This window comes from Alnus glutinosa, chromosome 1 (genome assembly GCF_958979055.1).
Source record: "Alnus glutinosa chromosome 1, dhAlnGlut1.1, whole genome shotgun sequence".
Taxonomy (NCBI): domain Eukaryota; kingdom Viridiplantae; phylum Streptophyta; class Magnoliopsida; order Fagales; family Betulaceae; genus Alnus; species Alnus glutinosa.
In genome coordinates, this window is record NC_084886.1 from 53,029,891 (window position 1) to 53,047,713 (window position 17,823).

General features: G+C 35.2%; 2 protein-coding genes and 2 non-coding genes across 4 annotated transcripts; 2 read left to right on the top strand and 2 right to left on the bottom strand.

The window, feature by feature from the left end:
• The first annotated feature begins 7,716 nt into the window (after positions 1-7,716).
• LOC133862778 (protein DETOXIFICATION 35) lies at positions 7,717-11,042 on the top strand. Its single transcript, XM_062298653.1, has 7 exons — positions 7,717-8,138; positions 8,755-9,380; positions 9,623-9,679; positions 9,902-10,140; positions 10,233-10,351; positions 10,489-10,575; positions 10,690-11,042. The coding sequence occupies exons 1-7, from the start codon at positions 7,890-7,892 to the stop codon at positions 10,765-10,767; spliced, it is 1,455 nt and encodes a 484-aa protein (XP_062154637.1). The 5' UTR covers positions 7,717-7,889; the 3' UTR covers positions 10,768-11,042.
• An 871-nt stretch (positions 11,043-11,913) lies between these two features.
• Positions 11,914-11,997, top strand: TRNAL-CAA (transfer RNA leucine (anticodon CAA)). Its single transcript has one exon. It is a non-coding gene; the product is annotated as a tRNA-Leu (tRNA).
• Positions 11,998-13,267: 1,270 nt separating this feature from the next.
• Positions 13,268-17,044, bottom strand: LOC133858312 (rRNA 2'-O-methyltransferase fibrillarin 2-like). Its single transcript, XM_062293769.1, has 7 exons — positions 16,886-17,044; positions 16,099-16,430; positions 15,696-15,791; positions 15,484-15,561; positions 15,220-15,396; positions 13,741-13,809; positions 13,268-13,633 (listed from the first exon to the last, which is right to left on the bottom strand). The coding sequence occupies exons 1-7, from the start codon at positions 16,899-16,901 to the stop codon at positions 13,457-13,459; spliced, it is 945 nt and encodes a 314-aa protein (XP_062149753.1). The 5' UTR covers positions 16,902-17,044; the 3' UTR covers positions 13,268-13,456.
• LOC133859009 (small nucleolar RNA snoR60) lies at positions 14,802-14,873 on the bottom strand. The gene has a single exon (XR_009898676.1). It is a non-coding gene; the product is annotated as a small nucleolar RNA snoR60 (small nucleolar RNA).
• Positions 17,045-17,823: the final 779 nt, after the last annotated feature.

Sequence of the window (17,823 nt, forward strand, 5' to 3'; positions counted from 1 at the left end):
TTTGTTTGTATCGATGACTATGTAACCTTATAGCATGTAGTTATGATTTTGCAGAACTTTACATTCGTAATCTTTGATCAATGAAATGTTTAAATCTTTTGTTAAAAATATTAAAATTTCAATGCGAATGATAATTAGCCAGCAACAGCTAGGCTTATTAACTGAATTTGCTTAGGAGATAAAGCATAATGAATACTGGATTAGGTTGCCAATTGACCTCTGTTAAAAGGTCATAATTAAGGGCAAAGCTTCTCCAACCTTCTCTTTACGGGTAAAAATTAGTATTTACGTGTCAAATTCCATTCATAAGTATAAAACTATATAAATTAACTATAATTTAACTTATTTAATTACATAAATTAGACTTTTCAATTCTTACCAATTAATTTGGTGCAAATCATCTAAAAATCTGTCACCCTACTTTTTTTTTTTGGGAAAAATATATACTAGCCTCCCAAACTACTACCATTTCTCTGGATGGCTCTCCAAACTACTAATGTTTAGATTCTGGCCCCTCAAACTACTACTTACTGATTTTTTGGCCCCATCCGTCCATTTATGCCGTTAATTCTAAACAGAATTTCGAAAATACTCCTACACTTTGAAATTCTCACGGTTAAGGGAGGGGTATTTTCGGGTTTTTGGTCAATTTCTGTTAGAATTAACGGTATAAATAGACGGATGGGGCCAAAAAATTAGAAAGTGGTAGTTTGGGGGGTCGGAGTGCAAGTGCTGGTAGTTCGGGGTGCCATCCGGAGAAAGGGTGGTAGTTTGGGGGGCTAATATATATTTTCCTTTTTTTTTTTAAAAAAAAGTTAATTTTTAAATGATGTATCATTATCCCATAAAATTTAGTATTTTAGGTGATATGTCATCCTTCCATTGGATTATTGATAGTCTTCACACTTAGGGTCCGTTTGGGTTTGCGATTTTAAAAAATACGATTTAAAAATAACGATTTTAAAATGTGCGATTTTAAAAAGTGATTTTTAAAAATGCAGTTAAGCGTTTGACAAAATAGCAGTTTGGTCTTTAAAATCGCAGGTTAGCCTTTTAAAATATTGCGTTTTCAAAAAAGCACCACATTGCTTGCGTTTTAAATAAGCATTTTTTTTGCGTTTTCAAATCTCAATTTTTTAAAAACGCAGTTTATAAACAGTTTATTTTCTGCGATTTAGTTTAAAATCACATTTTTTTTCTATAAAATCGCAATACCAAAACGTACCTTTATTAGAATTTTTTTTGTATTTATCTTTTGTTGACAGAGACAGACAATTTCGTATTTTTATTTTAAAAAAAAAAATGAAAAAAGAAATAAATTGTGTTCGGGAGTAAAAAACAATTTTACTCAAATTACTCTGACGTCTACTTTATCCAGAATCGCGTATTGTCAAATCTTGAAAGTGGAGCTTACTTTTTTGCAATGAGAAGGCGTAATGAGGGCGCTTTTCAGAATGATTTGGAATCAGAACCGTTGGATTGAGTCCACTAGATTTTAGTGAGGAGCACGTATCCGGTGCCTATTTGGTGGCGCAGTATTAGTTGCGGTGGCGACAGCCCCACGTGAAGTTACATCCCGCAGAGCAGATGTGTTTTTTAAATTTTTAATTCTGCACATAGTCCTCAACTCGATCTTCTTGTTGTAAAGGTCAAATGTTTTCTAAATTTGTAAATTCAACACTCTTCTTTAATTCGAGACTGGGTAAAAGTTTGACAATGGCGTCGGCATGTAAAAGCAGAAAGCTTTCATTGAAATTTCTTATATATAGAGCTGACGCAGTGGAATATTCTGCACTCTAAATGTATGTCGGTATGCCTTTGAGGCAAAGGAAAGGGGAGCTCAACCTTTGGACAATAATAAAAGCCACGACTAGTTCAATGTATGTATCACCCAAAATATGTTGTTCAAATCAAGTGCCGCCGCTTAGTGGGTCATTATTGGAGGTAAAGGAGAAGGAGGTGTCTTCTCCCTTAAAAAAAAACAAATGAACATTCAAAACTTTTCAACTAACTTTACTCAATTAAGATTTCTAACGATTATTAGTTGTTAAGTTATTGCGAAAGAATTTATAAAGGATTCACATGTTAGTTAGCCGAGCAGTTCAAAATTCATTTGAGTATGTGGATTTTATATAAGTTTTTTTACAATCCCTATCCAAATTATTAGTAATTTGAGCAGTTAGTTAGGACAATTAAAATTCTATTAGCGTCAGCGACCAGGAAAAGGAGTTGCTGAAATCAAGATTTAATAGAAAGTGATCCATGAGAGATTGAGTGAGAAGGAGGAGTGGGAAGTTCTGGAAAGAAAACGGTGGTTTAGGCCCTTTAATTTGGTATACTTTAATAATTAGGGTAAAGATGGTTGTAACATTAAGCCTAAACTCCAAACCGGATCTTAAAAAAAGAGCACTTTAATCAAACCCTATTGTATACCGATTGAGTGGTGCATTCCCCTGGCCACATCTCCCCAGAATCTGCCCATCAGTGCCACATTATTGCAATCTTAGTTTAATACCTCAAAATTTAAAACTTGATTTTGGAAAAAGAAGATAGAAATCATCTTTAAATGTGTAGGTAATCACGCATGCAATAGCACATGAGATGAATGATATCATATCCCGAATCTGAATGTGTGTGCGTCCAAGGGTTTTTATTCTATTGTATTGAGAGGTCCATTTTAATTTGTTGGTCATAATTTCCTTGTCAAATGATAAACTAGCTTTAGTTTGTATTTAGCTCTTGCTAGTGGATTGGTGATGATGCTCCAGCCCATCCCAGGTTCCAGATATTGGGCCCGAAGTTGGTCCTCTAAATCTAATGTGGTTAATTAATGAAAGCCACAATTAAGGTATTCATTTTCTTATTTTCTATAAGAGGAGTCATCCATGTGTATTAATCATAAAAGATTTAAGGTCGGCAATTCGTGTTCTCGTGTTAAATTTGATTTATATCGAAGTATAGATATAAAACTATATAAATCAATTTTAATCAGACCAATTTAATTAAACGAGTCAGACCCCTTGAACACAACCTGTTGAATTTCATGTTGAATTTGTGTCGAGTTTACGAGCTGTGTAAAAAAAAAATTGCAAGTTTTAAATGTCGCGTGTTGGGTTTTGATTATATAGTGAACCCTAATTGTTGCCCATTTAATTAAGTAGTTGATACCCTCAACTTTAATCCGTTAATTTTTATGTTGAGTTTATGCATCGTGTCAAAAATTACTAACCTTAATTATATTGCAGCTGTCCCAACCTTGATTGAAAAATTCTAGATGTTTAGCAAACTGGAGTTTCGATTCTTGTATAACAGTGACTCAGCGGGGCTCAGTCCACTCGAAGACCCAAAACAAACGGCCATATTTGTAGTGAACCATTGGTGAGTTGGTCCAGCTGGGGTCCAATCGGGATTCGTATCTATAATTTTGGACTTTTGGTGGTGTACGCTTTAATCTCTATTCGACTATTCTCTTGCGTGGGAATTGAGAAAAAGGGAGAAGGAAAAAGGAGCTTTGTATTTTTATCAAAGCCGTGACCCATGAGAAGGGAGGTATCAGGTATCCCCTCAAAACGACAGTTGAGTATTCAAATTAATTAATTTTGGTCGTGGCCGGCCGGCACTATCACCCTTTATGCTAATTCACTTATATATATATCCACATACATGTGCCGAACTCTCAATACTATTCAATATTCATACGACATGCATATTTCCAGTACGTTTGGTGGTTATTTACATATGTTTTTCCACTTCACAATCACTACCCAAATTAATCATCCCAAATACATCAATCAATCAACATCCAACGACCCAAGATTTTTACTACTTCTTCCCACTAAGCTAGCTAGGAGCTCGATCAACGAATCACCATTATTTTATTTTTATTTTTATTTTTTTGGTGTTTTGTGTAGTATCTATTTAGGCCTCGTTTGGTTTGCGGAATGTCTATTCCATTAGGAAAAGGAATAACTATTCCTGGGAATAGATGAAGGTGGAATGGAATAACTATTCCTATTCTTTTGTTTGGTTGTAACGGTGGAATAGAACATTGCATATGTATTCTTTTGTTTGGTACAGTGCAATACATTGGTGAATGGAATCATATTATAATCAAATTTCCTAAAACACCCTTATAATAAAAATATAATTTATATTCTTAAGGACATTTTTTTTCTTTATTTTAGAAACATAAACAATCATACTATGACATTTTTTTTTTTTTTTTCTTTTTAATTTCATAGAGTTCATGGCTTTTTTTTTTTTTTTTTTCATATACAATTACGCTACAAAATGATTTGTAAGGAAAAAAAAAACACACACACACACACACACATAATCATCATATCACCATCATAAAAAAATAAAAAGAAAAAAAATAGATCATCTGCAAAGCCCTTTTTATTTTATTCTTTTTTATTTGTTTTCCAGCAACAAACATTCATTCTTTGCTTACAAAGTAAAATGATTTATAAGAAAAAAAAAAAAAAAAAAAAAAAAAACATAATCATCATAAAAAAATAAATCATCTGCAAAGCCCTTTTTATTTTATTATTTTTTATTTATTTTTCAACAACAAACATTCGTTCTTTGCTTACAAAGTTTTTCTCAAACATCCGCCAGGCAATTGGAGTCCTCCCGATATTAAGAGATACTCGTTTTGCTACGTCTAAGTGCATTCTGTAGGCTAAATCATAGGAGAAAAAAAAAAAAAAAAAAAAAGAAAAAAAAAGAAAAAAGAAAAAAGACTAACCCACAACAAATTAAGTTGGATTGAGAAACAGAGAGAGGAGGATGAGAATATAATTGCAGAGATGGAGAGAGATATTGATGATGCATTTGAGTAATGAATTTTTGAAATCAGAATTAAATTCTTATTCTGTTTGCGAATTTTGAGATTTGACTTTTTAGAAGAAAAAAAAATTGAATAAAATATGATTTGTTTATAAAAAGTTGAATAAAATATGATTTGTTTTTGAAAAACTTGAATAAAATATGATTTATTTTTGAAAAAAGTAGAATTAGAATTATATTTTATTTTCAAAATTTCGTATCGAAATACACCATGAGTTGAGAAACAGAGAGAGAGAGGGATAAGAGACTTGGATGTTGAGAGGGTTGGGGTTTTTGGGCAAAAGACGAATTTTATTTATTCCCACAGGAAAGGAATAGGTATTCCACTCCTTTTTGAGTGGAATACCTATTCCTCTTCGTAAGGGAATAGCTATTCCGTAGGAATAACTATTCCCTTAAATAATATACAACCAAACAAAGGAATAGCTATTCAGTAGGAATAGTTATTCCTTTCCATGGGTCTAATCCGCAAACCAAACGAGGCCTTAGGGGTATAATGCAGACTAACTTAATTAATATGAACGCTTATTAATATATTATATATGGTACAAGGAAGAAGCTTTCGTTAGACGGTCGGTACGTGCATGGTACTCTAATGAGAAAAAATAAGGGTGTCATATATAATTAATAGATTACTAATTAAGATAAAAGTGGACATCAAGTAGATCTAGTGAATATAATAAAGGTGTTGGATTGCCACCCATGCTAAATGATCGATGAGCTGTCGTATTTAATTTAATTACATCCATTTTGGTATATGCCTTACGTACGTACGTACCATGATTGCATACTATTGAATATATCGTCTTCGATCGCATCGTCAATTTGCTAGCTGCATGCCCATATATATCAAGTACTCCTACGTACAACAGTCTTTCCTTCCGCAGAGCATGGACATTGGACAACCTCCATTGCATCCAGTTCAATTATGGTATTTTGAAGACTCAAATCTCTGCTAAACTCTACAACTCGATCTCTAAGCTGTACATGCTTCATCAATTATATATTGTTGGGTCGTCAGTTATACGAGGCCAGGCTTAAAAGAACACAAAGATTTTCCTTATAGCTAGTCTCTAACAATTGGCCCCACACCATACCTATCTTTCTATTGGAAGAATCTATTATTGTTGTATATATCCCACTTTACTTTAATCACTCAAACTGGGGGTCCATTAATTCATTTTAGATTTTCCTTGGCAGTACGTACTATTTAATTGCTCCTTACTTATTATTCCTCATGCGATGCCCATCTACATGCAGCTTAATTTATGAAAATCTTCCATTTCCTCTTTTACATTTCTTACTACCTGGGATCGAACTGGGAAGGATGGATAGAAGAGATCGATCACCTCCATAGGCAACTCTATTTCTTGGAATTAAACCATATTCTTTTAGCAGTTGTAGTAACCAACTCTATATCTTCTGCATGTTAAAAATTATTTCATAAAAATTTGAGTTTTTCTATAATTTTAATATTTCAACTTTCCTTTTTATTTTTTCAATTACTCTTTGAAAAAAGAAATGGTGGCATGGATACATCCTTAGATGACTGACATCGATCTTCATAAAATTTGACAAGTAGTCGAACCTAAGAATATTATATTTTTATTTGAATACAATTGTCAATTGCTGGTTTCTTTCTTTGATATTTCTTTTCTTTCTTCATTTTTCACTCCGGTCCTTCACTAATGTTACATTAATCAGCTGATCAATTTTTGGATGTATTAAGTAAGCACTAATTAATTCATCCCTCAAAATTATGGATATGTTTGTTAATGTATTTGTTTTAATTTGATGTAACGTAATGAGTATGATAAAAACAATTTTTAGAATTTTGTATTTTGAGTTGTATATTAATTTTGTGGAGATTTTCAATTTGCAATAACAGCCAAAACTATGTCTATGAGGATGCATGACTTCTATGTATGTATGCATAGGCCAACGATCTCGGATACTTAATTAATTGTTGACTTTTGTAGCATGCATAGCAGCTTAGGTACAATGATTGAGATTTGGCTGAGGTGCATTAAAAACGAGGGTTGTGATTTTTACACGACAAAATTTAGACTCCGTTTAAAAATCTCTTTTCGCTCCCCTCTTCATTCTTTAGAAATTATTTTTGAATGATTGAAAAATAGGATCAATGTGATATAAAGTTAAAATAATTTATATGAAAAAGTGAAAATAAATTTGTATTATAGTAAGTCTTTTATTTAAAAAGGAATAAAAAAATGTTGATGTGATATAAAAAGTGAAAAAAGTTAAAAAAATGTTTTGAAGATTTTTTTTTTTGGAGAAGTGAAAATAAGGAAAAGGGAAGAGAAAATGAATTTCAAACGGGGCCTTATATAATTTTTACACAACACACTCACATAGGGTGGAACCTATGTGGCGGTCCTACCTCATGTGAGTGTGTTGTGTAAAAGTTGTGTAAATTTATTGTGTAAATATCATTTCTCTAAAAATAAAGGAAAAATATTCTTGCACAACTGATGTGCACCAATCACTTTTCAAAAATAAACAACTATAGAAAAAGTACTGTAGTTTTTTCAATGATCAAGATCTAATTTTAAATATTTTATAAGAAAAAAGGAAAAAATTAAATTAAATCTTAACCGTTGAAAAAAATATAACACCTAAACCTGTATGCCTTTAAGTAGCAAACGGGCATAAGAATGTGTCCAAAATTATGATACAACCTAGACATGCATATCATGCTAGCAAGGCATGACTAGTGTTTTCTTATGAAAGAAATAGTAATATTATGCATTAAAAAATAAACATTAGAAAAGTCAAAATCACATTAAATTGTATTTATCAAGAATATATATATCGAAAAAATTGCAAAATAAAATATGGGTTTGATTCGTTTGAGACGATAACGCATGAAAGAGGCATGTGTGGGAAATCTGGCCATTGAAAGCGCAACAACCAGTCGGGTGAGTTTCCAAAACCAAACCTACCACTTTTCACTCTAACAACTCGCACTACGTAGTCCGAGCAGCGCGCATTGCTAGCTCCGATACAAGCGCGGGAAGATGGAGACGCCATTGATCGAGGGAGAAGGGGACTACGCGCCGGCGAGGACCGTGGGGGAGGTGCGGCGGGTCTTCTGCAGAGAGACGGTGAAGATGTGGAAGATTGCGGGGCCCATCGCTTTCAACATCTTGTGCCAGTTCGGGATCAACTCCGTCACCAACATCTTCGTCGGCCACATGGGAGATATCCAGCTCTCCGCCGTCTCTATCTCTCTTTCCGTCATCGGCACCTTCTCCTTCGGCTTCATGGTTTGCCTCTCTCTCTCTCTAAAGAATTCATCATGTGCTATGTGCATGTATAATGTGGATTTGCATAGTCATGCACATTTAGGTATGTGTATGCATGCATGTGTATGTATGTATGTCGTCATGTCTGCAGTGTGTATATGCCTGTATACGCCATGTCTCGTGTCTGGATCTCTCTCTCTCTCTCTCTCTCTCTCTATATATATATATATATATATCAATTTTTTTTTTTTTAAAAAAATAAAATTGTAATCTATGTACTGTATCTGTATGCGCTTATTGTGTTCCATTTATAGTTTTTCTCTCAACACCGCGCCAATCCTAAAATTAGCTACACGTTCATGATCAGTTTCCAAGTAGGGTTTTATTTTTCTAGTAATTTCTCCACTATAAACCAATTAATGCCTAACCATCCAAAGTCGACTGTAATGGGTTACCTCGCTCTTTTGGTGGTTATTTCTAAAATTAAAGAAATTCGAGCTATTGTTTGATTATGCATTTTAGAAGCAAAGTCATATTTTTAAATGTCTCTGTTTATAACTATCAACATTGATCGAGGAGGCCTTCACTTCACTTGCCTTCATGATCGATCTGAATATTTTATTGTACGCAATTGTAGCTTGGAATGGGGAGTGCGCTTGAGACGCTTTGTGGTCAAGCTTTTGGGGCTGGACAAGTTTACATGCTGGGTGTTTACATGCAACGTTCATGGATTATCCTGTGGATCTCCTGCATCATTCTCTTGCCAATTTACGTGTTTGCTACCCCAATTCTAAAGCTTCTTGGGCAAGAAGATGACATTGCTGATCTTGCGGGAAAATTTACAATACTAGTCATTCCTCAGTTGTTCTCACTTGCCATCAACTTCCCCGCGCAGAAGTTCCTTCAGGCCCAGAGCAAGGTTGGTGTGCTTGCGTGGATTGGGTTTGTGGCTATAGTACTACACGTTGGACTGCTTTTGCTCTTCATATATGTATTCGATTGGGGGTTAACTGGTGCAGCCGTGGCTTTTGATATCACAAGTTGGTTGATTTCAGTGGCTCAGGTTGTGTATGTTACAGTTTGGTGCAAGGAAGGGTGGACTGGGCTGTCCTGGTTGGCATTCAAAGAGATATGGGCCTTTGTTAGGCTCTCCTTTGCATCTGCTGTCATGCTTTGCCTTGAGGTTTGGTATATGATGAGCATAATCATTCTAACTGGCCACCTTGATAATGCGGTTATTGCTGTTGGTTCCCTCTCTATTTGGTAAGATAACTAGTTGTGAGACATACACTTTTGCTTCTGCTATCAAATTCAGTCATTTAATTAATACTTTAACACTCTAGAATACCTTTACACAATCTTCTGGAGCACATTATGAATATTGACAGCATGAATAGTTAAGATTACGCACCTCTCAATGTAATTCCTTTCCTTGGTTTGATGTGCTGTCTTATATTTGATTTCCATGTTTACAATTCTGAATTTTCCTTTACTTGATCTTTCAGCATGAATTTCAATGGGTGGGAAGCCATGTTGTTCTTTGGAATAAATGCAGCTATAAGGTACATAACCCAAATACTCTGAATCTTTTTTAATAGCATTTTATGACAAGTAACACTTTAAGCTCTGCCTTGAAATCTTTATTTTGCATTATGTTTATGTTTGGTCTCTTGGTTCTGTTTTCATTCTGAAATGTGTTACTGTATTGGGTACGTAATTGCATAAGCTTTATGTTTAATTGTTTGTTTCGGCGTAGCTGATTTTCTTTTATTCTACATTTGCAGTGTTCGAGTTTCTAATGAACTTGGATTAGGACATCCAAGAGCTGCCAAATACTCTGTTTATGTGACAGTCTTTCAGTCCCTACTCATGGGGATCTTTTTCATGGTGGTTATCCTGATTACCAAGGACTATTTTGCCATCATTTTCACAAGCAGCGTAGCTTTACGACAAGCTGTCTCTAAACTAGCATTCCTTCTTGGTGTGACCATGGTTCTTAATAGTGTTCAGCCAGTGATTTCAGGTATCCTATTATTTGGGCTTCTCCTACTTCTATGCTGTAAAATAAGCCTCTCATTCCTCTTCTTTCAATGCCTCCTGGAATCATTTTTGCAGGCGTTGCTATTGGAGGTGGGTGGCAAGCGTTGGTGGCTTATATCAACTTGGGTAGTTATTACATTTTCGGCCTTCCACTTGGATACCTTCTTGGTTACAGAGCAAATTTGGGAGTAACGGTAAAGTATCTGAATTCCAGCGGCAATCTAAACTTAGTCATTGTCTCTTGAGAAAGAAGAGGGCCTTATTATTTGATCCTATTGCTTTCTATCATCCTACCTACTAGTTTCATTGCTAATCAATTTCACGATTTTAGGGACTTTGGGGGGGCATGATATGTGGAACTGCTCTACAAACTCTGCTTCTCTTGATTGTACTCTCTAGAACCAACTGGAACAAGGAGGTAAGGAAAATTCTCTTTTGCAAAAGGATCCTTAGTGGAGATGGTCATTGTATTTGTGTATATAGAAAGGTTGAAAATAAGTACATATATTGATAAGAAATCAATGCATGGCAGGTTGAACAAACGACAGACCGCATGCGGAAGTGGGGTGGCCAAGAAATCAAAATCGAGAAGATAGGTGATAATGTGTGAACTTGCTGATTAGAAATCCGGCTAACTATTTTCGACTGCCTTGACTGGTCCCAAATAAACTAGTACAATTTTGAAATAAGCCACAATTTTGAGCTGAATTTTGCAGCGAAAAACATCGATATTGGAACTAGCTAGATCATAACTCATAAGCTCAGCTAACTGTGCTGATTCTGCTAAAGATTTACATGTTTATAAACATGAATCAATTGGTCCTACTATATTGCGATCAACTGATTCTTCACAAATCATTCAATTACCAATTAGCAGTTATAGAAGGGTGCGTATGTGACAATTGCAATGATACGAGTGAATATAGATAATAAGCTCTGCGTTGATATCTTCTATCCATAACCAAGCCCTTTCTCGGCGACACAGTTTTAAAAAAAAAGGAGTAAACATTAATTCAATTCAATTATTTACAGGTAGGTTTTTGTTTGATCGGAATGAGATAAGTTGTAAAAATGTGAGTTCTTATGGTCCGTTTGAGTTGGTGATTTTAAAATGTATAATTTGAAAATGTGATTTTTAAAATCGCAAGTTAGCCTTCACATTCTGTATTTAAAAAAAAAAAAACACCACATTGTTTGCGATTTGAAAATTCAGATTTCTGTGTTTTCAAATCGCATTTCCTAAACAATTCGTTTTCTGCGATTTGGTTTAAAATTGTAATTTTTTTTTTTTTTTTTTTTAATAAAATTGCAATTCCAAACACACCTACGATGAGATGGTGTTTTGGTTTCTCTAGTGTTTTTTTTTTTTTTTCGACCTAAAACAAGTCAATCTTTTAAGGGGCGAGAGCCGAGAGGCAAAGAGGGTGGCAATTGAATTCCTTTTGTAAGGATGGGTGGTGTTGCACTTCAAGAAGAGGGAAGTAGTAAAAAAAAAAAACCAGAGACAAGCTTCAGAAAATGGCTTAAGCCTTCATGATAAATTTGGTGTTGACTTGAAAATTATTTTCCCTTGACTAAAATATTTCGACTACGCCAAATACTAAAAAAAAAAAAAAAATAACACGGCCCCCAACCCAATTATGTTCAACATCGTTGGAAAATAAATAATTTTACGGATGATAGATAAAATAATAGGAGAACGGTATAACCTGTATCATTTAGTCATATATTGAAAAGTGGTACCTACAGCATCGAAGTCAGGATGGCCGAGTGGTCTAAGGCGCCAGACTCAAGTTCTGGTCCTCGTGAGAGGGCGTGGGTTCAAATCCCACTTCTGACAATTTTTCCTTCGGTTTTTACATACACTTTTAGTAACACCAATCCAATCAAATTGGACCCTGATTTAAATACAACTCCACCCCAACTATCACACAACCCCAAAGCATATTGGGGGTGAGATCCATTCACTTTTAGTAACACCAATCCAATCAGATTGGGCCCTGATTCATGTACAATCCCACCCCGATTATCACACAACCCCAAAACATATTGAAGGTGGAATTCATTCACTTTTAGTAACACAAATCCAATCAGATTGGGCCATGATTCATGTACAATCACACTAACTATTGCACAATCTCAAGACATTGGAGTGGAATCCACAATTTGATTGGATTGGTGTTACTAAAAGTGAATGGATCTCACCCTAATGTGTTTTGGGGTTGTGCAATAGTTGGGGTGAGGTTGTACATGAATCAGAGCCCAATCCAATGGGTCACACCCCAATGTGTCTTGGGGTTGTGCAATAGTTGAGGTTAAGTTGTATTTTTAGCATTATCCAATCAAATTTGGCCATACATTAGCTCGAAGTTTTTTCTTTTTTCTTTAAAATTTAATTTGCATTTTTTTTTTTTGGGGGGGGGGGGGGGGGGGGTTATTTATTCTGTATCTTTGATGGGAATGGGTATGAGCCATTACCGCATATTCAATTTCTTAATTTGGTTTATCTCGCATGTATATTGTGTCCATGCAAAAAATGAAATTTCTTTGTAGATAAAATACTATTCATTCTTATAGTATTTATTTTAACTAAATTTGTTGAATGACATCAATTGTCATGCAAATCATTGCACTACCTATAATATAACTAAAAGGCAAATAGGTGCGGCTCACCTCACTCATTAAAGATGGAGGATTTCGTTGGGGGCTAGGCTAGAGTCTTCACCCTATATTATGACTTGTTGATGAATTGGTTGCTCGTCGATAGAGGAGGCCATCCCAGAGTGGAATGCGTGAACACTAGAGGTTGGATCTAAATCCCCTATTATTCATTGCCGAAAGAAGAAGGGACAAAGAATAATAACATGGGAGAGAGAGAATGGCTCACCCCCCTTGCCCGCGTAGAGAGCCCCATGGGTTGGCTCTCTGTTCAGGTAGAGTTAGGACATGGAAGATTGTTTTGGGTGCTCCTTGTCATGTTAAAATTTAAATGGATTACCTGTACCGAAACAATTTTGCTTTCTCTAGCGCTATCATTTACCAAACCGTTTCTTTGATGTAATGCAAAACATTTATTTAAGTGGGCATAACAGACAGCAAAACACCAAACATTACTTAGAAAGATCGATATTCATAAAAAAGAGTATCGGGAATTGTTTTAAGGGCAATACTTCGAAGAGATTGAGAGGGAACAATGATGTTTCAATACAACTATAACCATATATCTTGAGACATCCCCCCAACTCAATCGGGAAAAAACAAAGAGAAGAACAAAAATGTAACCACATCTCAACAACCCTCTAGGCAGCAGCTTTTGTTTTTTTAGGGACACGGTAGCCACCAACCACACAAGCATGGTCACGCTCATAGGGTTCAAGAGTAACTTGTTCAAATGGCTTGAATTGATCCTGCTTCAGCTTGTTCACCTCACTCTGAAATACGGCCTCAGCAGGCTGGGTTGAGTCAATACAGTTGGCCTGAAAATATTCGACCAAATATATCAACACCAAATTTCTACTCTTTGCTTAAGAAGATAACTTTAGATACCAGTTTGGCATACAGGGAGAAAAACATATCTACGCACCTTTATGGAAATTACAAAATGGCCGCCAGCTTTCAGAAAATATGATGCATTCAGTGCTAAAATCCTTGCCTGTAAATATTTAAGAAAATCCAGATAAAGCAGAGACAAGAGGCAAGATGGGAGATACCAGCCCCGGCAGAATTACTTGGACAGAGCCATTTCCCAGAAGCAAGAGATCCCATTAGAGAACCAAGCAAGGAAACATGACCAAACTAAAATGGTTTTTAACTGTAAAAGTGCGTTCAAGAAGATGGAACCCAATTACCGAAGCCCCCAAAAATACAAAAAACACTCGGTAAGCTATTCATGATCCAAAAAGTCGCGGAGCCAAAGCTCCAATTCATGTATATACATGATCAACTTGAATGGTGAACCAGAATTAAAATTCAAGTTTGATTTTCAGCATTGAACTTACAAAACACAAGAGTACACAAAAAATGCCTGACTGCTATGTGGCCATCATATACAACCATTAAAGGACTACCCAGAAAGCGAGGAACTATAAATATAAAGGATTCAAAATATCAGATTCAGAGGGGCCATAAGGGGGAAGGGAGAAATAAAAGGCTTGTGTTAACAATAAATGAACAAAATGGAATTGGCCACCATGTAAAACAACAAGTTGTTATACAAAGAATATGAAAGACTATTCATCCAAAAAAAAAACATGAAAGACTGCAACCACCAAATTTGACAAGAAAAACGAATCCTAGAAAAGTTCATCTTTAAGAACAGTAAGAAAGGCGAAGAAAGTGAAATTTAAGCAAGAATACCAAATGATAAAATGCAAGATGGAATTTGAAAACTACACACAAGAGTGCTTCACGGACACATATATACACACACACTATAATATATATATATATATATATATATATATATATATATATATATATATATATATATATATATATATATATATATATATATCTAGCTTGTATCACCACTACAATGTTGACGGGAAACAGTGTAACTCAGAATATGCTCTTGATAAAAAAAAAAAAAAAAAAAAGAGATAATAATAATAAAAAAGAATGAAGAATGAAATGACTTCATATAACAGCATCAGAAAACTCGAGTTGTCATCACCCAATAGTCTTGAAGGGGAATCCGAGTTGACTCATCATGTGCATCACGATATAAAACAAGATACAGTATGTAAAAAACTAAAATAACACAAAAAAAAAAAAAAAAAAAAAGAGTTTCCCAAAAAAAAAATTTTAAAAAGAGTTTACCAAAAACAAAATTTTTTTTTACTAGTAATAAAAACATCATGAAACTTAAGTACAGCGGGAATATCCCTCAAAGAAATTGCAAATATGAACCATCTTCTGAAATAAGATTCAATATCGTCAATCAAGGAACTATGAACTGACGTAGAGTTCATATCACATGCATTAAAAAGTACTAGTGACCATCCCCTTCTCTCCTTATAAATTTTTTAGGACGAATTGAACAAGAAGCACACAAGGAGCACACCTGATCCGGTTGAGCAACGTCGGAGAATATCACATCAACCATGCCAACAAGCATACGGTACTTGGAAGGATGTCTAGCATCTTCAATGATTGGGATTACATTTGTCCGCTTCTTCGCCATGTTAACCAAGTCTCTGCCACTTCTATGAGAAAACTCCACTGCATAAACTACTCCATTCTAGAAGAAAAGAGCAGCAGTTCTTTAGCAACGCTTTCCAATATAAAAAAAGCTTTTAAAAACTATAATATCATATAGAGGACTTACAGGGCCAACAATGTCAGACACGTGAGAGACAGTGGTTCCAGAAGCAGCCCCAAGGTAGAGAACTCGAGCACCAGGTTTCTTCAATAAATGTATCAAAACACGAATATAAAATTATTGTGATTATGCACAGATACATAACATAACATCCTAATGGATCACAGACACAAAGCACATAATAGAAATGCCAAAAAACATTAAGGAGATATACTCACAATCCATATCTCATCAACACCACCAATAATTGCAGCCGCCAACTTCGACCGAAATGGGTTCCAGACTCTGTATTCAATTTTTGTTCCATCCTCATTCTGGAGGAAAGGACTTTCAAAGTCAATATATCTATATCTATAAGTAATATTTACCAACCAATGCAACCATGAACAAAATGTGCAATATTCAGCATAATCATGATAGTCTAGAGATGCTTCAGGATAGCGTTTCCATAATATCAAAGATCCACTAACAAATATTAAATCCTATAGCCATTACCTACTCTTCAAGAAGTAAGAGTAGACGTATCCTTTGGCACAAGCTTAACAAAGTGATGTCATTACATGAGGATTACTTAATCGAATACACAATCAAAAATAAAGAAAAGTGGTGGCAGTAAATGACCTGCACGGAGACCCTCTTCTCATTGTAGACAGCTTCACCGGGGACCAAATTCTTAGTAACAATAGCATCTTCTTTACCCTTAGCGATGAAGACTCCGCCGTGTCTATGAGGCTCAACCACAACCTTGGTACCACCTCTCATTCCGCCTCTACCTCCACCTCTACCTCTTCCACCGCCTCCTCGGCTCGCACCTCGTCCTCCACCACGGCCTCCTCTCATAGCACCACCACCTCTGTCGCCGCCTCTTCCACCTCCAAAACCTCTGCCTCTACCTCTGTCACCGCCTCTTCCACCTCCAAAACCCCTGCCACCACCGCCATTACCGCCACGCCCTGCACAAGATAAACCAGTCAGAAAAGACCAAACCCAGATCTAACCATAAAAACTCCGTTGGGTTGTAGAGCAAATATACAAAATCATATAAAGCCTACATATTTTCATTTTCTACTAAGAATACTGATTATTCACAACCAGAAAGTCAATAAAACTCTAGAACTCTGTTCGGTTGATGAGAGAACTTGAGCAAGTGAACTGACTCAAAATCTCACGCATCCTTTTTTATTACTCGGAACAAATAAGCAAAAAGCCTCAAATTCAACAAATTTAACTGTGTAGAGTAATTTCACAAAATCCAATACACGCAGATTCAATGATACAAAACAAAACCGAAAATACTGAGTTTGGTAGCCGAGAAACAAGAAGCAAACGAAAGAAACCATTACATTAGGCCAAAGACTTTCTAAACAAAGGGAAACGAAGACAGATTTTTGTGCTCATGTTAGTTTACCTCGAGGAGGTCTCATTGCTGCTACTCTGAGAGTCGAGAGAGAAAGAGAAGCAAATCAAAGGGGTTTTAACTTTTCAGCAACAGACGGCAGCGATTGCTCTATGGGCCTTCGGGCGGTGTTTTATAGAGGAACATTAGGGTTTAGGGTTTTTGATGTTTGCTAGGGCTACGTGGCTGTTGGTGGAGAGCCGGGCACCGAAACAATAATGCCTTCTCTTTTTTTTTTTTTTCTTTTTTTTTTCTTTTTTTTTTTCTTTTTCTTTTTCTTTTTCTTTTCTTTTTGGAAGTGAAGCTTACATAGCTAAGAGTACTCATAAGCCTCACCAAATTTTACTTACCAAAATAACTAAAAATTATTTTTTTCTATTCTGGTGAGCCACTTTATTAAAATTCTCCCAGCAGCCACACCATTTTAACTAGTCAATATTCACTATTCCATTTAAATAATAATTTTTTCATATTTATTTATTTATTCTCTATATAATATTTTTACAAAAAATCATTCATATCCATGAAATAAGGACATTATCGTGTGAGAGATGGGAGATGGGAGAAGAAAATGAGAGAAAAAAGGAAAAAAGTGTGCTGATCATGTAAGAGAGAAAGGTGAAACAAAATTTGGTAAGTGAGTTGTTGAGTGAAAATACCTCATCTAATTTGGTTAGTAATTTCAGTCATCAAATTTTTTTGGTTTAAATGGTGAGGCTGCTGGGAGTGGTTTTTCAGGATTTTCATCAAATTGGCTCACCAAAATAGCTAAAAAACTATTTTGGTGAGGCTACTAGGAATGCTTAATATAGCCTCTTCATACTTTCTTCAAATCTAATTTTAAAAATTTACTTTTATTGGTTTAACAAGTCATTTTTTAAAACTCTCAAAAAAAAGAACTTTCTAAATGTTTATCTACTTTAAATAAATACTATTTTTTTAATCACAAA